Here is a 24,219-nt window from a genome sequence, read left to right on the forward strand (position 1 = left end):
TTCTCCTGAGGAGTGCAATGAGGTTTCCTCCCAGCAATGAGCAAATGCTGACAAGTTCCTGACTTGCCCACACTAGATCATCCCTCCTGTTCCCAACACATATTCAAATAAAAACATACTGAATTAGTTAGAAGAAACAAAAATCCACTTAATGATCTATAAACCTTGTACATAATAAGTAAGGTAAATAATAAATACAATTCCCATTTAAGTAAAAGAAGAAAATAGTCAGGAATGTTGTGAAGCCACGATATTCGCTTTCTGCCAGTTCCTCGGGGTTCTTCTATTTTTCCCATCATTATAATTTGGACAAGGTTTAACAAAAGAAAACGTTTGGAAGGTCACAATACAGAAAACAAAAAAAGTCAAGTTCTGTGGATAAAACCTGTATAATAAAGACCTAGGTCTAATAATAAATTCCAAGAAGTCTACGATGGAGACCTTGGGAGAACAAAAGAGGTGTCGGAAGACCCCAAAGGAGATGGTCCGACGATATTGTTGCTGTGGAGGGTAGAAACTGGCTGCAAGCAGCAACCATCCGGAGGAAATGGAAAGAATGGGAAAAGCCCTATATCCAGCAGTTGAGGTCAGAGAGCTCATGAAGAAGAAGGTCTAAAAGGTGATATTCATTGATGGAGACTCGTCACAATACAGGTCAGCAGATCCCAGGCTGGAATGAGAACGAGAAGGTTGTTTCTTTGATCTGATGAGACTTACATCTTGGTCGTCCATCATTTCCTTGGTGGAGACGGTGGTCTCGATGCGGCGGATGCTGCCCTGGTGGATGTCCACGTCCAGCGACAGGCACTGGAAGCTGCGGAGGAGCAGCACCAGCGGGATCGGGAGGACCCCGGCCGTGATCATGCTGAGAGCTATCGCCATGACCCAGTTGGGATAGGCCGTGTTCACCAAGGCACCCTGGGAGAAGAAATAAAAACTAATCAAATACTATGAAAATGGCAAATAAATTCATTTCCTGTGAGCCGAGATCAACTGCCAATTCGGGTCATACATGAATATTCTCAAAAAGAGGTTTCTGACGCACTCGTGCCTTATGTGGCAGTCAGATAAAAAACTGAAATAAACTTTTTTTACTTTTTTTTTCTCAACATAGATGTAGAATATGGAAGTCTGGGTATTTACGAGGCTTGCCACCGTCATAGGCTGGTTTAAATGATCACTTTAAACATGTGTAACATTCACCAATTCTACCCATGACTGACAGCCGCACTACTCAAATTCTTGGAAGTTCTATATATATAATTCAATTTCGAATCGTTGTACTTGGATCACTAGAATTTCACTAGAGACATCTATTGGTGATTTTTATTTTTTCTATCGGATTACTGGATTATTCATCAATATCAAAGGTGTCTCAATTTGAGATGAAACGTCTATCGACGAAGGAAGATAGAAGTCTGGGGATCTCAGCCCTTACTCGACAGTGAGCAGAATGGTGGACGTTACACAAGTGTATAAATTGATCACTTAAGCCAGCCAAATGCCAGGTTGTAAGCATTGGAATGCTCAGACTTCCATTTCTCCACATCATCTCTTACAGAGACGGCATTCCAGGCCTGGTAGTTGGGTTCTTGATGAACACGAACACCACAGAAGACCCGAGGATGCAGAACATAAGACATATATGCAGGATTGGGTGTTTTGAGTGATCTTGTATATAAACTTACAGTGTCGGCATTCCAGGCCTGGTAGGTGGGGTTCTTGATGAACATGAACACCACAGAAGACCCGAGGATGCAGAACATAAGACATATATGCAGGATTGGGCGTTTTGAGTGATCTTGTATATAAACTTACAGTGTCGGCATTCCAAGCCTGGTAGGTGGGGTTCTTGATGAACATGAACACCACGGAAGACCCGAGGATGCAGAACATGATGGCAGGCCCAACATAGCGCCAGGTGATCTGCCAGTACAGTCCTGGTCGGTAGCCGGTCATCTCGTATATGTCATTTGTGAACCTGTAACAATAACACACTTTATGAATACCTACATATCGTAGTCATACAGGAGAAAGTGACCAACTGCAGTTTTTACAAAAACGTGATTATTAACTATTTGACATCTTACTAGCTAAATACTGCCCTGAAAAAAATCCCAGAGTGATTTTAAACTTGGAAGTATAATATTTTGACTTGTTAAAAATGACTAACTGCATTGATGTTTATTTTCTTTACAAGCAAAAGTAAACAAGTGACAGTTGGACATTATTGCTTGTTGTAACAATTTTCAACGCCATGAAGTTAGTTAAAGTTCTGTATGAAACATTTGACATTTAAATGTTTCTAGAGAAACATAGTGACTAAATTCGAAGTCAAATGGCCAGTAGAGGTAAATTATTTATGAAAATGTGTGAAAATCAAGAAAGAGTGATCCAATTAATGATGTACATGAATTAAGATTTGACTTATGCTTACTCAATATTTTCTAGACAAGACGAAGAAGACGGTATAAATTGCGACCAGGACGTAAATATTTTGATGATGCCTGACCCCAAATTGTCGTCGGCAGAACTTAGTCATATTCGGAAGTAACTGATCGCAATTATAATTATTACACCGTGTCACGCGATGTCGCGTTTCCCATAAAACGTTTTTATTACAGAAGTTTATGGGTTCCCGTCTGGAAGGTACATGTACTACATATGTATGTGTGTATATTGAATAGACCTAATATCGATTTCAACCTTCAAAGCCAGCAGCTGACTTGCACATACATATAAACTGGAAGTTCATATAAACGCACGAATGTCCGTGTGTATGTTTTATGACATTATATTAGATTTTGTGTCTTTTTTTTCAATTTTATAATATGTATATAAATATATATATATATATATATATATATATATATATATATATATATATATATATATATATATATATATATATATATATATATATATATATAAATATATATATATAAATATATATATATATATATATATATATATATATATATATATATATATATATATATATATATATATATATATATATATATATATATATATATATATATATATATATATATATATATATATATATATATATATATACATATATATATATATATATATATATATATATATATATATATATATATATATATATATATATATATATAAATATATATATATATATATATATATATATATAAATAAATATATATATATATATATATATATATATATATATATATATATATATATATATATATATATATATATATATATATATATATATATATATATATATATATATATATTTATATATAATATATATATATATATATATATATATATATATATATATATATATATATAAATATATATATATATATATATATATATATATATATATATATATAAATATATATATATATATATATATATATATATATATATATATATATATATATATATATATACATATATATATATATATGTATATATATATATATATATATATATATATATATATATATTATATATATATATATATATATATATATATATATATATATATATACATATATAAAATGTATATAAACTCCGTAAAGAAAAAAAATAGAAGATATCAAAATTCTTCAGAAAAAATAATTATGACCGTTACATTTAAATTTTTTAAAAATTTATATAAATGAATAGAAAAATACCACTTTACCATTAATCAAATAAAACAAAAAAACCTTGAGTGTAAGTCCCTCTCCAAGCACAAGAGTTCAGTCTCTTTTCAAAGAGGCATAACGAAACTTTAATTATAAGTTTGCCCTATGTATAAATGTATTTAAAAAAAAATGTATATATATATATATATATATATATATATATATATATATATATATATATATATATATATATATATATATATATATATATATATATATATATATATTTATACATATATTTTTTTTTTGTTTTTAAAGAAAAATTTGTGTTTTTATTATTTATTCAATTTCATACTATTTCTGTGAGCCTGAGCGACTCATTATTAGAAATAGGTACGAAATTGTGGTAGAGTGGGTTCGAACCGAGAAACTCTGGCTTAAGAGTCCGCGACACTAGCCACGGGACCACAACCCGACACAATAATTTAATCATTTCCATCAAAAGTTAAGTGCTTTAAAATTTTGAAAGTGATCATATTGGATGATATATAAAGATGTCGGACACGAATAAATAAAATTTGATGACACATCATTAGTAACTCATAAGAAATGGTCCTACATAATGTCGGGCAGTAAAACCCGTAGTAAATGTAGAAACGGAAACGTAAAAATAATAATTTTCCAACCAAATTAAATAAAATATCTCGATCCATGAAATTTTATGCCTTACCCTACAAAATGTACTACATTATGACCTAGGTACTTCGTGACGTCCAACATTAAAGAAAAATTGCGAAAATTACAGTAATACTTTGATTGAACAAATTGAATACATTTAAAAAATATGTATAATCACAGAATCATTTTTAATATTTAAAAAAATATATATCTTTGATATGTCACCCGTCATCGATATGCCACTGTGCATTTTTTCATCAATTTTCGTATTATATAGTAATTATATAGTAATATAGTAATTTCGTATTATATAGAGGTGTTACGTGAATTTAATATTTACAGACAGTAAATTGGGTTCTTATCATCAGGAATAAAAAAAACGGTAGATATATTTATATTATGTAAGTACATATATCACTTAAACCCAGTTTAAACCGACTTCGCATATTGCAGTCGTATCATGAAATATGAAACCTTTCACCCTCGTAGAACGAGTTTCGTATCTCTTTGGTCACTCAAACCCAGATCTAAATCTCTTTGGTCACTCAAACGATCAAACAGACTACGCGCACTGTAGTCATATTATGAAACATGAAGCTAACCCTTCGCATAACGAGTTTTGTATCTCTTTGGTCACTCAAACGCAGATCTAAATCTCTTTGGTCACTCAAACTCTCATCAAACTGACTACGCATATTCCAGTCATATTATGAAATGTGAACAAAATCTGCTGTAGAACGAGTTTCGTATCTCTTTGGTCACTCAAACCCTGATCTAAATATCATTGGTCACCCAAATCCAGATTGAACCGACTACTCATATTCTAGTCATATTATGAAATTCAATTCAATTCAATTCAATTTATTTATTTTCAATTAACATATACATTACAAACTAAAAAATTTAAAGCGTATACCATAAAATCCAAAATATGCAAGAACTATTGGTAAAGGTGCAGAAGAATCAATCAAATGTGGAGTTAACAAAAACGAGTTTCGTATCTCTTTGGTCACTCAAACCCAGATCAAACTGACCACTCATATTATTTTCAGTCATAATATACTATGTGAAGTTAACTAGAACAAGTTTTGCATGTCTTTGGTTACGGTACGGTATAAAATATAGTGTGTTAATGCTTTTTGACTTACTTCTCGTGTCCATAGACGTAGATGACAGCGATCATCTCCATAAGGGCCACAACGACGAGACCGATGGTTCCAGCGAAAGAGTCGAACATCTTCAGCCAATATTCTCCAGCTCCTGTGGTGAAGATCAAGCCCACGAGGAAACAGAACAAGCAGACAGCACCTAAACGGAAAATGTATGTGTTTTTTTTTTTATAGGTTTACAAATTCAAGTCTCCCGCAATAAATTGATGGTGGCCCCCGCCGTGTGGCATGTTGCGCCATCTTGTCAAAACCACAGCTATGTCACATCAATGCCATTCAACTGAGGTACGAAGAAGTCAGTAATCATGGTTCTGTAGCGCTCTCCGTTGACCGTATCATTCTGGCCGGCATCGTCTTTGAAAAAATTATGGGCCAATGCTTCCACCTGCTCATAAAGCACACCAAATAGTGACTTTTAATGGATGTGAGGGCGACTCGACAAAAGCTTCTGAGTTTTCTCCACTTCGAATTCGGCAATTCTGCTTATTGACCTTTTAACCGAAAATGTGCCTCATCGGTGAATAAAAATTTTCGTCGAAAAAGAGGATTAAGCTGAATATTGTTTTCGTCCCATTCGCCAAACCTACGGCGTGCCTAATGGTCATTCAGTCTATTCATGATGAAATGGCAAAACATACTAACTTTAAATCAACTGTCAACTGTCAACTGTCAAATTGACAGTGTAGAAACAATTTGACCCTACTACATAAACTATCGTGGAGCCTCTGTCACCGCATCCGAAACCCTACATATCGCTCACTCCTTTCAGGAACATCATAAATCAAAAATCGTCAATTTTCAGTTGTGCATGTTTTCGGAATGCCCAGAAAATGTACTATATCCCAGTAAAAGGGGCATATTTTTAACTCAATATTTACCCGCTACAGGGCAGAAAGTGTTGTTTTTGCATTTTGAAGAAAAGGTATTGTTTAAGTATTTTTTTTTTAATATACTGAATATTTTTCAAATGGAGAAAAAACCTTCAGGTTTTGCCTAAAAAAATCTGTTGCGCAGTAAAAAGATCAATTAGTGGCTTGATATTTATTTTTAATACATTGTATTATATTTTTAAACTTTAAAAAAGGTTCTCCTGAAAAATCAAGTTTTTTGATTTATGACGTTCTTGAAAGGAGTGAGCTATATGTGACCAATAGAGCCACAGCAAGGTGGACACAGTCCCCAACATACACCCTATGTTTGAGAGTCGACGTTTCCTTACCGGTGACGTACGGTTTCCGGATCCTCTTGAAGATCTCGATGTCGAAGATGGTGCAGAGCATGCCTTCCATAATCCCGATCTGGGAGCCCAGCCCCAACGACAGCAGCATCAGGAAGAAGATGATGGACCAGAAGGGAGCTCCGGGAAGTTCCACGATGGCCTGCGTGAACACGATGAAGGCCAAGCCAGTTCCTTCAGCAGCCTGAAAAAATATTTATGTTGATATATCCAGTTAGGTGAGGAACAATTACCGTCATGGAAGACAAATTTGATAAAGAAATTACTGATAATGGAATGAATTGAATCATGGGTGGCCAACCTTTTCAGCAGCCGGGCCAGATTTTAGAAATGACATTTTACACCGGGCCGTAAAACAAAATTTCCAAAGCAAACATATATACATATACATATGTGTATTTATATATATATATATATATATATATATATATATATATATATATTATATATATATATATATATATATATATATATATATAAATATATATATATATATATATATATATATTTATATATATATATATATATATATATATTATATATATATATATATATATATATATATATATATATATATATATATATATATATAAATATATATATATATATATATATATATATATATATATATTTATATATATATATATATATATATATATAAATATATATATATTTATATATATATATATATATATATATATATATATATATATATATATATATATATATATATATATATATATATATACATATATACGTGGAAAATTGGTTAAAATCAGACGATTCAACGTCACCAAAAGTGGAAAATTGGTTAAAATCAGACGATTCAACGTCACCAAAAGTGGAAAATTGGTTAAAATCAGACGATTCAACGTCACCAAAAGTGGAAAATTGGTTAAAATCAGACGATTCATCGTCACCAAAAGTGGAAAATTGGCTAAAATCAGGCGATTCAATTTCACCAAAAAGGAAAATTAACTCAAATCCGACGATTTCTTTTTTAAACTATTATCCCACTTAATAAGTTATATATCATTACATTTTATTTTATTCCATACTTGTACCAAATCTTATAGTAGACACTAACCACTCATTTGACCAACATACACTTAAATTATTTCACTCAGTTACAAATAAAGGTTGAGTTATGAACAATTTACAAAATTTAGAAATACATAAATACATATATATATATATATATATATATATATATATATTATATATATATATATATATATATATATTTTATATATATATATTTATATATATATATATATATATATATATATATATATATATATATATATATATATATATATTTATATATATATATATATATATATATATATATATATATATATATATATATATATATATATATATATATATATATATATATATATAAATATAATTATTTTTTAATTAAACCCTTATACGCACCCCAATGGTGCATAGAGCACTGCGTTATATAAACCCAGTGTTATCTTGATCGTTTACACATGAAGGAAAGGTGATCAGCCCTCTGCTTCAGGTACCAGTCCAGGGTAGTATTGAATATATGTAACAGTGATAAAATCACTTATATTTATTTTACCCTCCTTGGGAATCGAACCCGGGACCTCCAGAACGGTAGCCGAGCATGCTGACCATTACACTACGGAGGCGGACTCCTCAGGAGAAGCCGGACTGCTGACTGTCGTCAACAGGCCTTCCGTCCCACTAGAAGAGGGTTCGGCATTTTGTGTCCTAGCTTGGTTTGTAGTACCAATGTCTTTCACTCATAAATTTAACTAGATATTGTTTTAAAAAAAATTGTATTACGACCGAAAGTTTTGTGTGTTATCTAAATTTCCATACGATCAATTGCTAAATGTGTGGAAAAATTACTCGAGTGTATTTTAGCGTTTTTCTTTCGTTAACCCATTTTGTCGATAATGTCCTTTCAACTGGAAAAGCAATCAGTATCGGACGATAAATTTTTGACACGCAATATGACGTAAGCAACGCGTTGTTAATTCGAGATAACTACATTTTATTCGTATTCACAAATCGTGTTAAAAATTTTACCTTGTTCCCAAAAGCTTATACAAAAAAAGATTATCTGTTCTCATCTCTTGAATCCTGCTGCCATACATATTGAAAGCTGTCCCACCGCATGCCCAGATCTGATACAGAAGCATCTAGGCTTCCTGACAAATCTGCTTTTTTTTAAAGTAAGTTGCGAAATTTATTGAAAATGTGAAACAATATAAAATTGTTTCCCGATTTTACTGTGAATTTACATTTAAAAGCTTTCAATATACCTGTCACTGCCAATCTAAATAAATAAATACAAGATTGTAAGTCCACCACCAAATTTTCTAGAAGTACCCCAGTGTAGGCAGTGAAAGGGATTAGTGGTTAGTTCAATTAGTCAGCTAGATCCGATTCCGACTCGACGTTGGCCGGTACACAGACGCCTACAACCCCGGCCAGCGCAGCAGACAGACACGGAACAGTGCAAAGACACAGAGAATGGTCAGTCATCGCGTTTCCACTCAACCATTATTCATCGACACTATTTCGGATCCCTTTCACAAGTAACGACACATATATATATACGTATATACATTCATACACATATGTTTTTTCTTGATACACGCCTATCACAATCCTAACAAACGATGGACATAAAAAAATAATAAAGAACAACCCTATCACACAAGCTGGCACAAAGTCCTAACCACGACACTGAAAGACAACAATAACACAACGCAGTACTTTAATAATAAAATAATAATAAAACCCTTACCGCACCCCAATGGTGCATAGGGCACTGCTTCATATAAGCGCAGTGTTATCTCGATCGATTACACATGAAGGAAAGGTGATCAGCCCTCCACTTCAGGTACCAGTCCAGTGTAATATTGAATAAATATTACGCAATACTTTACACAAAGATAACACCCCTACGATGCAGCACTTTAGATCAAACATCTATTGGTGAGATGAAAAGAAGCTTTTTATTGAGCAGAAACTCTTATATTAGTATGTGAGGTCCAAATCCTGGATTATAATCACATACATGAGAAATCTCAGAAAATATCATTTTTATTTTTATTATTTTAGCTTATAATTTGACCAGTTAATTTATTTACAACATATACAACGAATCTGGAGATAGTCCAGATTTGTGAACATGTATTTGGACATACTCAAAATGTTGTAAAACAGGTTAAATTTCTTAAAATATTTTGTGACACGTGTGCACTTTGCATAATTTTTTATCACTTTTTTTAAAGGTGCAGTGTGTATCGAAACACGTGTTAACACGAAACACAATTAATTGTATAGTAAGAAACAGTTATTGTGCCAAATTACATTGTACAAATTATTGTGCCTCCGTAGTGTAATGGTCAGCACGCTCGGCTACCGTTCTGGAGGTCCCGGGTTCGATTCCCAAGGGGGGTAAAATAAATATAAGTGATTTTTTCTCTGTCATATTTATTCAATATTACCCTGGACTGGTACCTGAAGCGGAGGGCTGATCACCTTTCCTTCATGTGTAAACCATCAAGATAACACTGCGTTTATATGACGCAGTGCCCTATGCACCATTGGGGTGCGGATAGGGGTTTAAAAAAAAGAAACAGTGGTATTTACTAAGTGAAATTTAAATTTGAAATGGATGGAATGGACGGGTAAAATTATTTTGGCCCAACCTCATCGAGCTGCTTGGAGAGGCTGCAGACCTCAAGTCCTATGGAGTAGAAGGTGCTGTTGTCCATGGCGGCCAGCTTGGCGTCGTACATGTCACTGGTCACGTTCCTGGCAGGTATGATGTGGTGCTCGAACATCTTGCCCATGTTGCTGCAGTACAAAACGACAACTAAATAACAACATGCAGCTGAAATGACTAAATTACCCTACATCGCAAATTATTGTCGCACTTCAAAATGTATGTGGTGACAATAACTGGACTGGAATCACGGTGAATAGCTGCGTATCGTAGTGTTACTTCATCTCATTCAAATAAAACCAATGGAAAATATAATAAACATACCACATTTTGAGTGTGTCCAGTATTTTTTAAACCCTTATCCGCACCCCAGTGGTGCATAGGGCACTGCTTCATATAAACGCAGTGTTATATTGATCGTTTTACACATGAAGGAAAGGTGATCAGCCCTCCGCTTCAGGTACCAGTCCAGGGTAATATTGATTAAATATTACAGTGAAAAAATCACTTACTTACTTTAAATATTTAAAAAAAAATATTTTTAATAAGATAAATTGTATACATTTATTTAAATCACAATTTTAACATATCGCTCACTCCTTTCAAGAACGTCATATACCAAAAATCTTGATTTTGCAAGAGATCGTTTTTAAAGTTCAAACATATAATAAAATGTATAGAAAATAAATATCAAGCCCTTTATTGAAATTTACTATGCAACAGTCTTTTTAGGTAAAACCTGAATGTTTTTTCTCCATTTGAAAAATATTTCGGATATTTAAAAAAAGAATTAAACAATACCTTTTCTTCAAAATGCAAAAACAACACTTTCTGCCCTGTAGCTGGTGAATATTAAGTTAAAAATATGCCGCTTTGGCTGGGATATAGTACATTTTCTGGGCATTCCGAAAACATGCACGACTGAAAATTAACGATTTTTGATTTATGAAGTAGTTGAAAGGAGTGAGCGATGTGATTAAAATTACTTAATTACCTTACATCGCAAATAATTGTTGCACTACAAAATGTATGCGGTGACAATAACCGGACTGGAATCACGGTGAAAAGCTGCGTATCTTAAGTGTTACTTCATCTTACTCAAATAAAACCAATAGAAAATGTAATATACATTTTGAGTGTGTCCAATATTTTTTTAAACCCTTATCCGCACCCCAATGGTGCATAGGGCACTGTTTCATATAAAAGCAGTGTTATATTGATCGTTTTACATATGAAGGAAAGGTGATCATCCCTCCGTTTCAGGTACCAGTCCAGGGTAATATTGAATAAATATTACAGTGAAAAAATCACTTAACACAAAAAACCCCCCCCCCCCTGGGAATTGAACCCGGGACTTCCAGAACGGTAGCCGAGCGTGCTGACCATTAAACCACAGAGGCGGTGTATCCAAATACTCATATAAAAGGTAAATTTTAACCTGATAATGGAACCATCTGTAGTTTCCAAAACTAGTCGTAAAAAATATGATACCGTAGAACGGGGCTACTTGAACTTTGATGTGTTACTTGAGCCTAGTACGAAAAAGAAATTTAACTGCAATAATGAACATATCGTGACAATAAGTGTCACCTGTCAGGGAAACAATGAATCATGTCAATACGTTCATTATTGTAGACCAAATACAGATCTAAATATTTTTTTGTACTGGGCTCAAGAAACACATCAAAGTTCAAGTAGCCCTGTTATACGGTACTCAAGTGGTAAAAATCAAGCGTTTTATTTATAATTTAATCATGTCACTTAAACCAAACCATGACGGTTGTAAGCCCCGCAAATGCCCATATTCTTCTTCATCTATGTTGAGATGTCAAAAAATAATATAAAAAATAACTCCTAATAGGAGATAATAATTAGTGAACAAGTATTTGTACACATTCAAAATGTTGTAAGGATTCGGACACACTCACAGAGTTGTGATTAAAATTACCCAATCTAGAAGGAAGCAAGATGACTCACGAGTCGATGCACTTGTCCACGTTGGACATGGCCTTGAAGCCGAGGATGGAGAAGATGACGACGCTGGCGTAGATGGCCGTGAAGGCGTTGCAGAAGCTGACGAGGATCACGTCCCTGACGCAGTTGTTCTTGGGCGAGTTGTACGAGCCGAAGGCTATCAGCGACCCGAAGGCCAGCCCGAACGAGTAGAAGACCTGCGTGGCCGCGTCCAGCCACACCGTCGGGTCCAGCAGCTTCTCCACCTGCGTCATCAGACGTTGAACAGATCACGGGACTTGTTTCAAAACATCATGATACGGGACCATTGTAAAATTTACGACTATAAAAAAACTATTGCCTTTCTAAAAACGTTTACACTAAAAATTAAAATTAAAATAAAAAACACATTTAAAAGAGCGAGACAGTGATTTAGCGCGAAAGTGTTTTTTTTTCTTCATTTTTTAAAAGCATTCATTCATAAATCACAAAAGAGGCAAATCGGCTGTCCATACTTAAAACACAGTAAAGGACATTTTTTGTAGTAGGTACGTTTTTTTTGCGCTTTTGGACTAAGTAGGTTGGACAGACCAGAAACAAAACTTTATTTAAAATCCCTAAAATGCACAACAAGTCCTACCGAAATTCATTTTCAAATCGAGCCTGCGATATGGGTAGTGTAATGCTTAATGAAATAGACGTCAATAATGTTTCATTTAATACGTTTAAGACAAATATTGTTGATGTCTATTTGACCAGTTGATAAAGAAAATTTCTATAACTTGATAAAAACATGTATTGCAAGTTTATTATATAGTATTACTTTTATGTACATGACAGTTTATTTTTATTTTTAGATTACTTAAGAGAAAACCTCTAATTGGAATGTTATTTTTTTTATTTTATCATATTACGTTATTTTTGTTAAATATTCTGTTGGTATTCCAATAAAAAAAAAATAATAACAAATAAAAAGTTGCTAAAGTTGCTAAAGTTAAAGCCAAGTATTCGTTAAATAGCAACTTATATTTTTTGCACTATTTTTGTAAAGAAAAAAGATAAACTATTCTTCGACATAAATATAGGGTTTTGAAAAGAAAAGAGTAATTGAAAGTAAAAAAAAATATAAATACATTTTTTCAATATACATCCTTAAAAAAATCAACATATCGCTAACTCCTTTCAAGAACGTCATAAATCAAAAAACTTGATTTTTCAGGAGAACGATTTTAAAGTTTAAAAATATAACACAATGTATTAAAAATAAATATCAAGCCACTTATTGAACTTTTACTGTGCAACAGATCTTTTAAGGTAAAACCTGAAGGTTTTTTCCACATTTGAAAAATATTTAATTTATTTATAAAAATAATTAAACAATACATTTTCTTCAAAATGCAAAAACAACATTTTCTGCCCTGTAGCGGGTAAATATTAAGTTAAAAATATGCCTCTTTTGCTGAGATAAAGTACATTTTCTGGGCATTCCGAAAACATGCACAATTGAAAATTGACGATTTTTTATTTATGACGTTTTTGAATGGAGTGAGCGATATGTTCTAGAGAAAAAATGGGCGTAACAAGACGTGCAGCTCCAAGGACTGCCGAACACGCTACTACATCGAAACAAGTCTCATGTTAAGGGTTAAAACATAAATGAAAATTCCTTTACTGTATACTTCAAAAGACACTGTCTAGCAATAACATACGAATATGACAATGCTGTATGACAATCTGTAAGACAATGAGTATGACAATGGTACAAGACCAAGATAAAAGACATGGGAAAATAACAAACCTTCGGTGTGTACATGTGCATGAGTCCAGCTCCGGCTCCTTTGAGGGTGATTCCTCGGATAAAGAAGATGGTCAACACGAGGTAAGGAAAGAGCGAAGTGAAGTAGACCACCTGAAACAAAATTAAACATTTAAAACCTTAAAATCAATCCATTTTAACGATATTTATTTCTATTTTTTTATATTTTATTTATTTATTTTATAGTTACATATATTTTTTTACTATATGTATTACGGATGGCATGGCCTGTGTTGAATCGAAATACTTACATGTTAACACAATTTTTTGAATTATTTATTATTATTTGTTTTTTTTTTTATTATTAGATTATATACATTACATACAATATATTTATAATAATAATAATAAAACCCTTATCCGCACCCCAATGGTGCATAGGGCACTGCGTCATATAAACGCAGTGTTATCTTGATCGTTTACACATGAAGGAAAGGTGATCAGCCCTCCGCTTCAGGTACCAGTCCAGGGTAATATTGAATAAATTTGACAGTGAAAAAATCACTTATATTTATTTTACCTCCCTTGGGAATCGAACCCGGGACTTCCAGAACGGTAGCCGAGAGTGCTGACCATTACACTACGGAGGCGTACAATATACCTATACAATAACAATTTACAACATAAAGGTTTTACAATAAAATAATTACACCTGGACTTTAATTAATTCACTTTCTACCTTGTCCCTTCCATCGAGAAGCAACCATCGACGGACACTGTTCTTAAAGATATGATCACTATTGGAATTCTTAATGGTTACGGGCAGCAAATTAAATCTTTGGCGCAAGGAATGAAAAGGTTTTTTGCGCAATACTTGTTTTAACGGATGGGCCAACATAGTTTATACATAATGCTGCCCGGGTTCGAATATTTTGTTGAGTTCTTACCTTATCCATTTTATTCCAGAAGTGAATCAATGCTTCCTTGATGAACAGTTGCCGTATGTCTAGGACCATGTAGCTTCTGAATAGTTCATTGGATGCTATAGTTATATTGCTATAGCTCGACAACGTTCTCAAGCCATCAACGTGATTTGGCAATAATCCTAATATTCCAAGACCGAAAGCTTACACAAATCGCTCACTCCTTTCAAGAACGTCATAAATCAAAAAACTTGATTTTTCAGGAGAACGTTTTTAAAGTTTAAAATATAATACAATGTATTAAAAATAACTATGAAGCCACTTATTGAACTTTTCACTATGCAACAGATCTTTTTAGATACAACCTGAAGGTTTTTTCTCCATTTGAAAAATATTTAGTATATTTAAAAAAAAAAAATTAAACAATACCTTTTCTTCAAAATGCAAAAACAATACTTTCTGCCCTGTAGCGGGTAAATATTAAATTAAAAATATGTCTCTTTTGCTGGGATATAGTACATTTTTTGAGCATTCCGAAAACATACACAACTGAAAATTGAGGATTTTTGATTTATGACGTTCTTGAAAGGAGTGAGCGAAATGTGGAATACGTTTATACTAATCGTCACCAGCTGATAATACTTGTTTCCATTTTTTTTTTATATCTAGATTTGTTTTAAGTTCTATCCCTAAAGACTTCTAGTTTCCAAACTGTCCAAAAGTTTTAAATGCTAACGACAGTTCAAGGGTTGTAAGCATAAAGCACTTGAACAACTGCCAGTGTCGGCCACTGGTGGCCGACACTGGCAGTCAACGTGTCAAGCTAGCAACAGTTGTTGTTCCCGACCTTGCCGCTGCTCTGAATGCCCTTCATGACGATGAAGAAGACGACCGTCCAGCTGAGCAGCAGGCAGAGTACGATCCACCACTTGAGTCCGCCGGGCTCGTCCATGGAGGGCGCCGCGTCCAGCGTGGTCCGGTACCAGAAGTAGGCCGTCTCCGAGGACTTGACGCACTCGGCCACGGCGGTGCCGTTCAGCGTCGGGCACGACGACCACGGCAGCGGGGACTGGGGACACAAAGGACTCGTTAGTGACTAATTAATATCCATCCCTGAAGATGGCAAGGTGCTTCTCAAGGCGTACATCAGACCTAATAAGACGACGCGTCACATATCATATATCGCTCACTCCTTTCAACAACGTCATATTTCAAAAGATTTTTTCAGGAGATCTTTTTAAAGTTTAAAAATATAAAGAAATGTATTGAAAATTAATATCAAGCCACTTATTGAACTTTTTACTGTGCAATAGATCTTTTTATGTAAAACCTGAATGTTTTTTCTGCATTTGAAAAACATTAAGTATATTTAAAAAAAAAATTAAACAATACCATTTCTTCAAAATGCAAACACAACACTTTCTCCCTTGTAGCGGTAGATATTTAGTTAAAAATATGCAGCTTTTGCTGGAATATAGTACATTTTCTGGGCATTCCGAAAACATGCACAATTGAAAATTGACGATTTTTGATACATGACGTTCTTGAAAGGAGTGAGCGATTTGCAAATAATGCTGAATTCAATCCATTAACCGTGTTTAATTTTGGATATATTACCCAACAATATTTTTTTCATATTAATATTATTTATTCCTCTTATTTTCTTTATCAACATTCCTTTTCTTTTTATTAATACATAATTAATACAAAAATACGAGTTTTTTTATATACATACTATTACGTAAAAAATTGGTAGATGTCCCGTCTTGAGGACAAAAATAAATGGTCAGTTTATTCTAATTAGATTACAAACACTAAATGATTGCTAAAAAATCAAAAAAATAAGTTATTTAAAATAAAAAATGAAGTAAAATTTATTCCTCTCTAAGGCCGTATAATTAAAACATATCTTATAAAATTCAAGAAAAAGGACAAGTCTTTTAAAGCAATCTAAATTACAAATTCCCAAGTCGTTTCACGAAAGCCGTCCTTGAAAGGATAAATAACAAAACAAAAGTAATGAATACAGAATTTTGTATCTTGTTATAAAATAAAATAAAGAAAAATAAGGAAATAACAAAATTTGCGTTTTTTCGCTTTCGCTCGAGTAGTTGGTAATCCCTTGTGACAGAGGGATATTTATTAGTCATAATATTATATAATAAATCATAAAACGATAATCCATTACATTTTTTTAGCTCGCTTCTCAATTTAATGTCGATCAGTGAGAGGTGGAGCCTATACTCGAACCCTTCACTAACATCAAAAATAAATGAATAAATTATTTACATGTTTTATTTATTTAGAAATTTAATAGAACATTAACATAAATAAGTTTAGAATAATTAATAACAAATAAAACAGGTTATTGTAACGTTCCAATTACAAAATTTAACAAATGAGTTAAAAGTAAACAGCAAGAATAAAATATGGCAAAAGTTAAGAAGATTAATAGGCAGACTCAATTTAGAGCTAAAGTAAAAAAAGCATAAACAGTTATAAGATGTTTAGTATATGTATACAGTTATAAGTTGAGTAGAGCAATAAAATAAAAATAAGTGCTATAAGACAACAGAAAAAAATTACTTTAAGTAAAAAAAAATCTGTATATAATAAAACCCTTATCCGCACCCCAATGGTGCATAGGGCACTGTGTCATATAAACGCAGTGTTATCTTGATCGTTTACACATGAAGGAAGGGTGATCAGCCCTCCGCTTCAGGTACCAGACCATGGTAATATTGAATAAATATTACCGTGAAAAAATCACTTGTATTTATTTTACCCCCCTTGGGAATCGAACCTCCAGAACGGTAGCCGAGCGTGCTGACCATTACACTACAGAGGCGGACCAAAATTTATATATATATATATATATATATATATATATATATATATATATATATATATACACATATATATATATATATATATATATATATATATATATATATATATATATATATATATATATATATATATATATATATATATATATATATATATATATATATATATTATATATATATATATCTACATATATATATATATATATATAATATAAAATATAAATAAAAATTAACATGTTCATTTGTTCAAAATCTTCCAAGTTTAAATTTTATTTTACAAACTACGTTTTTTCAAAATCTTTAGTCTTCTAAAGGTATTCGCAGACCGGTATTAAATTTTGAAACAACACCGTGAAAAACCAATAACCAGAGATAATTAATAGGGAAAATACGAGATCGGACCGTCGAGGCGATGTTTAGAGCTGTCCAAGACAAGGACAATTATTACTCTCAAGTGATAGTCGACGTCAGGGAGCACCTGACATCACACGAACAGAGGAAAAAGAATTAAAAGGGGATTAAGATAAAAAATTAGTGAAAAATGGTCACCTGCAAACTGTTGAAGAGGTAGAAGAGCACCCAGAAGATATAATCAAAGGAGATTAAGACCAAAAGAGTGAGAAATGGTCACCTGCAAACTGTTGAAGAGGTAGAAGAACACCCAGGACAGATAATCAAAGGAGATTAAGATCAAAAATGAGTGAAAAATGGTCACTTGCAAACTATTGAAGAGGTAGAAGAACACCCAGGACAGATAATCAAAGGAGATTAAGACCAAAAATGAGTGAAAAATGGTCACCTGCAAACTATTGAAGAGGTAGAAGAACACCCAAAAGAGATAATCAAAGGAGATTATGACCAAAGATGAGTAAAAAATGGTCACCTGCAAACTATTGAAGAGGTAGAAGAACACCCAGAAGATATAATCAAAGGAGATTAAGACCAAAAGAGTGAAAAATGGTCATCAGCAAACTGTTGAAGAGGTAAAAGAACATCCAGGACAGATAATCAAAGGAGATTAACACAAAAATGAGTGAATAATGGTCACCTGCAAACTGTTGAAGAGGTAGAAGAACACCCAGGTGATGATGACGTTGTAGTAGAGCGCCACGAAGAGGGTGACCACGCAGCTGCTGATGCCGATACCGCCCAGCCAGGGGTGGATGGTGTTCCAAACGCCCAGGGCGCCGAGGCGCATCTTCTGGCCGATGGCGATCTCGATCAGGAACAGCGGGACGCCCTCGAGTATAAGCATGGCGGCGAAGGGGATCAGGAAGGCGCCTGGGGAAGAAGAAAACTAACATTACAACCCGCATATTGTTATCGAAAACCAACAGTAAGAATAGCATAAAGCAGTGCCCCGAAACCGGTGTTTTTGAAATTGAAAAAGTAAAAGTTCAATAAGTGGCTTGATATTTATTTTTAATACATTTTACTATATTCTTAAACATCAAAAACGATCTCCTGAAAAATCAAGTTTTTTGACATTTGACCTTGTTGAAAGGAAAGAGCGATATGTATATCCATAGTAATTTTTAAAAATCTTAACAAATTCTAAATATTTCACGAGTTTGTGCTTTCGTGTTATTTTCATTTTATAATAGAAAAATACAGCTTTAATTCGAAAACAAAACCGAGAATTTACGAAGGTATGCGGGAAATTTAGGTATGCAACTCGCGTGGCATTTGCGCTATGCGGATTGCATAACCTTTTCCTCCAGGCGCGAGTAGAACTTTATTAATAAAAACCTAGTTTTTTTTAAGCATGTTTCTTTCACCGTAAATTTTACTCACGAATGATGAATTCATAAAATCAGGCACAAAATGTTATACGAATACACTACCGTATATATGTTTTGCATTTTTTTATATTCTCTTAAGTAGTAAAAATATTTGGTGTTTCTACTGCTTTATTACATATTTTACTCGTACGATTTAAAAAAAAAATCATTTATTATTCATACATGTATTTAAAATTTTAAGTTTATGATAATATGTTTATTTCTAATACTAAGCCTAGGTGGCTCATTATTAGAAATATGTATTAAATTGTGGCAGTGAGTCCGCGACACTAACCAAGGGACCACAACCCAAAACACACACACACACACACACACACACACACACACACACACACATGTATTCTTTTTGAATACATGTTTTATTGTATTTAACCATTTTAACCTAATATACACAAAAGAAAAGATATAAAAATTAAGAATATTGTAGTGATCAGTCATATTTTCTTTTTTTGTTTTTACCTTATGTTTTTTATATTTTCTCATTTATTTATTTTAAATATGCTTCTTATGCCGATTTATAATAATATACCTGTTTATTGTTTTTATATTTTGCCATGTATGAGCTTTGGTTACTTAAAAAAATCTCTAAAAAAATCTTTGGTTATCAAATAATAAAGTACCTAACAAATTAGGTACTTTATTATTTGTGTTCCAATCTTGTTAACCTTAATCCCATGTCCCAAAATGAGAAATAGAATTTACTCATCAGGAATATTATAAGTATGTATATATGATTTATAAGTAATTTTTTCACTGTAATATTTATTCAATATTACCATGGACTGGTACCTGAAGAGGAGGGCTGATCACCTTTTCTTCATGTGTAAAACGATTATGATAACACTGCGTTTATAAGACACAGTGCCCTATGCACCATTGGGGTGCGGATAAGGGTTTTAATAAATATTTAATAATAATATGATTGTAATATGTGAATGTTATATGTTTTGAATATATGATACAAAACATATAACATTCACATATTACAATATATGAATATTGTAATAAATTAATGTAATATGTTTTGAATAAATAAATAAATAAATAAAATAAAATATATATATTTTACAATTTTCATAAAATTAACTCTCGACCATTATTTTGCCTTTATTTTGCCTTTGTTCCATATTTTATTTTGACCTCTAACAACCGTCGGCAACAAATAAAAAATGACCAGTATAAATTGGGTATAATATTAATAAATAGTGGTATTATTTCAAACTGTCTATAAGTAATCCTCTCACACCCATCGACCTGTTTACAAAGCTGCAAGCACAAGTAAGAGAACACAATAAAAACGATGGCACACTCTATATCGCTGCACTGATTGAACTCTGTAATTAATGCGCTCGATGCACTTCAATTATGTCTTCATATATTGCAATTGACTGCAGTTGACCCCCAGTCTGACACGCGTCTCTGTGACATTATTAAATGCGAAATGAAACCGGCTCAAACAGATTAGTATGAGAATCGAAATTGGCACTATTTTTCAATCGATTAATCTGTGCCCTCCATATTATTTCGCATAAAACCACGAGGTAAAAATTTCTCTTAATGTTTTGAATATTGAAAGCATTAACTTTGTGGATCATATTGATATATTATTTCGAGAAATAAAAATACTTTGTGTTCTGATCCACTCACATTTTTATTAACCAACTAGTTTCGGCAACAACCTGTTGCCCTCTTCAGGGTTTAATTTATGACATAAATTAAACCCTGAAGAGGGCAACAGGTTGTTGCCGAAACTAGTTGGTTTATAAAAATGTGAGTGAATCAAAACACAAAGTATTTTCATTTCTCGAAATAATATTTCTCTTAATATTTGTAATATGTTTCACTATCTCGCACAGAACTAAAATGGCTTCACTTCAACCAGCGCATAAATCTTCAATCTCTTGAATTTTACATTCTGGGAGACGCCGGAAAATATGATTTTCAATTTCGTCAAAGTCAATCGTTTCTGTGACGACATTCATTACCAACTTACGAAAACAACGTTTTTACAAAGGCGAATTTTGCAAAAGAAAATGAATGAATGAAAATATTGATTATATCGGCTGTTTTAAACACAAAACGAGTCTAATACAATCCTTTATAGGTTGATTATGTTAAATCAGATATTCCTCCCGTCTGCAAATGATCCATTCTTTTAACCCAGTAATATAAACAAACTGCGTAGGTACGTAGGTAGGTACCTATTATAAAAACCGTCGGCGAAAAATGTGCCGGCCTTCATTATCTGTACGGCTCCCTTTACAATTTGCAGAAATTGGGGGGCTGCCGAACGGCCTCGCCCATTCAATTCGAAAATGGAACCAGAGACAAAAGAAAGGCTCGTTTCTATGGAGAGGACCCATTCAGGTGTTTCCCGCGCGTTTCACAAAGCAGCGGACGTACCTGACATTCGATAATTATCCCAACGACACTTGTCAATAAGAGTCAAAATGCTTTGAATTTTATTATAAATTAGTAGCGTCGGGGTCACTAGTGATGGAGTACCGCCACTGCCTTTGTATGTGGTACTACGCATTTATGACGATATCAGAAGATTTAAAACAAATCATGGATGCTACAAAAAGACAAAAAAATTCGAAGGCATGGCCTAGGTGACGTTATACGTATATGATAAAAGGACCTACAAACTAAAAACGGGGAGAGCTGACTCCAACAGTCGATAAATTGGGATGTAGCGATAAAAGGAAGAGGATTTTAAGATCAACTCAATCTTACAGTTACAATATGCTAGTTCAAAAGCATTCCACGCCAACGAGCCTTCAACAGCAAATGCACGCTCTCTAAATTGATAATACCCTGATTGAATTACTGCCGGTACGTGGAATATTGTGGATGAGTATCATTGCTGAACAACAAACTAGACAAAAATATCGAAATCCTTTAGTACACAACCATGATACACGATTTACACACAACGAAGGGTTGATAGTCCCAAGAATTAACAATAAATATGGGAGTCGAACACTCCAATACATCGTTCCGAACATTTTTAATTTTTTGCCGACGGATGTTAGAGGTCAAAATAAAATATGGAGCCAAGGCAAAATAAAGGAATGGGTAAATGATCAAGATTTAATTTATGAAAATTGTAAAATGTTTATATTCTTAACTTTTTTAATCTTTTTTGTGTGTATATTAGGCTAAAATCGTTAAAAACAATAAAAAAAATTATAAAAAAGAACTCCACCGACAAGACACACAAGGTGGCTTCGTGGGGTCTCTGCAAAAAAATTGTGCTACATATGTAAAAATTGTGATTTAAATAAATGTTTACTAATAAAAAAATAAAGCTTTTGGGTTTGGGATAGCTATAGATGTAGTTTTCAAAGATGATCGATATATGAGACATCTATCAGAGCTTGTTCGTCTGGAATGCATAGTTCACAAATGCGATTGACGTACGACGCCATTTGCAAAAATTATAACATCTTCCGATAGGGTGATTAATATTGCGCAACCCTGTACTTGTGTTTGGAAAAGCGTAGATTAGTTTTGTACCACCCTATACTTGTGTTTGTGTTTGGAAAAGCGTAACCAGTGGTACCCGAAGGGCTGTTTCAGACGCACACATAGCATCATATCTCGACGAACGTGCAACTTCAATCTGGAAGAATTTTCCATCCTCACTGAATCGCCCTAGACCGAAAACCATGAATGGTGGTCCTCCGAGCCGGATGCGGATCGATAGCGCCGTCTGCCATCTGTCGGCGCCGCCTATCACCGAGCCGGTGACGTCACGCACACAAACTTCACTCACTGTTTGGGTAGGTAGGCACCCAGTGCCTACATATATATGTGCATAGGTATACACAGACCCACGGCTTATAATACTGCAGCGCGGTGGCTATTTTTAGATCGTAATATCGGAGCGTTTTGACGCCAGGTACTGCTAATATCGTAAAATTCCGTACGTAAATTTTCAATGAAATTTCGTAAAGCCAATGGAAAATTACAATACGAAATATTTTTCCCGCTCGATCGAGGATCGGCTTCGTAATAAAGACAGCTATCATTTTCAATGGATCATTCTCATGGTGTATTATTATTGGCTAATAAATTAATATTAAAAAATCACAAGACAATCGGTAACAATCTTATTGAAATCTGTAGAGAATTTAGGGAGATATGAAGGTTTAAACTTTAGATATTTTAATAAAACGAAAAACGGACACCGCGATACGTCATCAAATTTTACATCATCGGGTGTGTTATGGGGTGTATCCCTTTATGTATCTGCTTTATTGAACTGTAATAGTAGTAGTGTAGATTCGTTTCTGTGACGTCATTTGTTACCAACTTACGAAAACAACGTTTTTACGAAGGCGAATTTTGCAAAAGAAAATGATGAATGAAAATATTGATTATATCTGCTGTTATAAACACAAAACGAGTGTTACATAATCCATTATAGGTTAAGTATGTTAAATTAGATATCCCTCCCGATTGATAATACCCTAATTCTTGTACAATTTTAAATGTTTTGC

The 24,219-nt window shown here is 33.1% G+C and overlaps 1 protein-coding gene across 1 annotated transcript in view; it reads right to left on the reverse strand.

Annotated features, from left to right (window-relative positions):
- Positions 1 to 24,219, reverse strand: part of LOC148299450 (sodium-dependent neutral amino acid transporter B(0)AT3-like) — a 57,091-nt gene that overhangs the window by 6,262 nt on the left and 26,610 nt on the right. Inside the window, exons 2-10 of the mRNA XM_088276078.1 lie at positions 18,961 to 19,193; positions 15,911 to 16,132; positions 14,183 to 14,293; positions 12,409 to 12,650; positions 10,415 to 10,562; positions 6,696 to 6,897; positions 5,456 to 5,615; positions 1,819 to 1,981; positions 718 to 918 (exon numbers count right to left, since the gene is read on the reverse strand). Of these exons, the coding sequence (XP_088132204.1) occupies positions 718 to 918; positions 1,819 to 1,981; positions 5,456 to 5,615; positions 6,696 to 6,897; positions 10,415 to 10,562; positions 12,409 to 12,650; positions 14,183 to 14,293; positions 15,911 to 16,132; positions 18,961 to 19,193 (1,682 nt within the window). The remainder of the gene's footprint in view (positions 1 to 717; positions 919 to 1,818; positions 1,982 to 5,455; positions 5,616 to 6,695; positions 6,898 to 10,414; positions 10,563 to 12,408; positions 12,651 to 14,182; positions 14,294 to 15,910; positions 16,133 to 18,960; positions 19,194 to 24,219) is intronic.

Source organism: Brachycentrus maculatus, unplaced genomic scaffold (assembly GCF_059751285.1).
Source record: "Brachycentrus maculatus isolate JH-2025_06_01 unplaced genomic scaffold, ASM5975128v1 h1tg001136l, whole genome shotgun sequence".
In the NCBI taxonomy this organism is placed as follows: domain Eukaryota; kingdom Metazoa; phylum Arthropoda; class Insecta; order Trichoptera; family Brachycentridae; genus Brachycentrus; species Brachycentrus maculatus.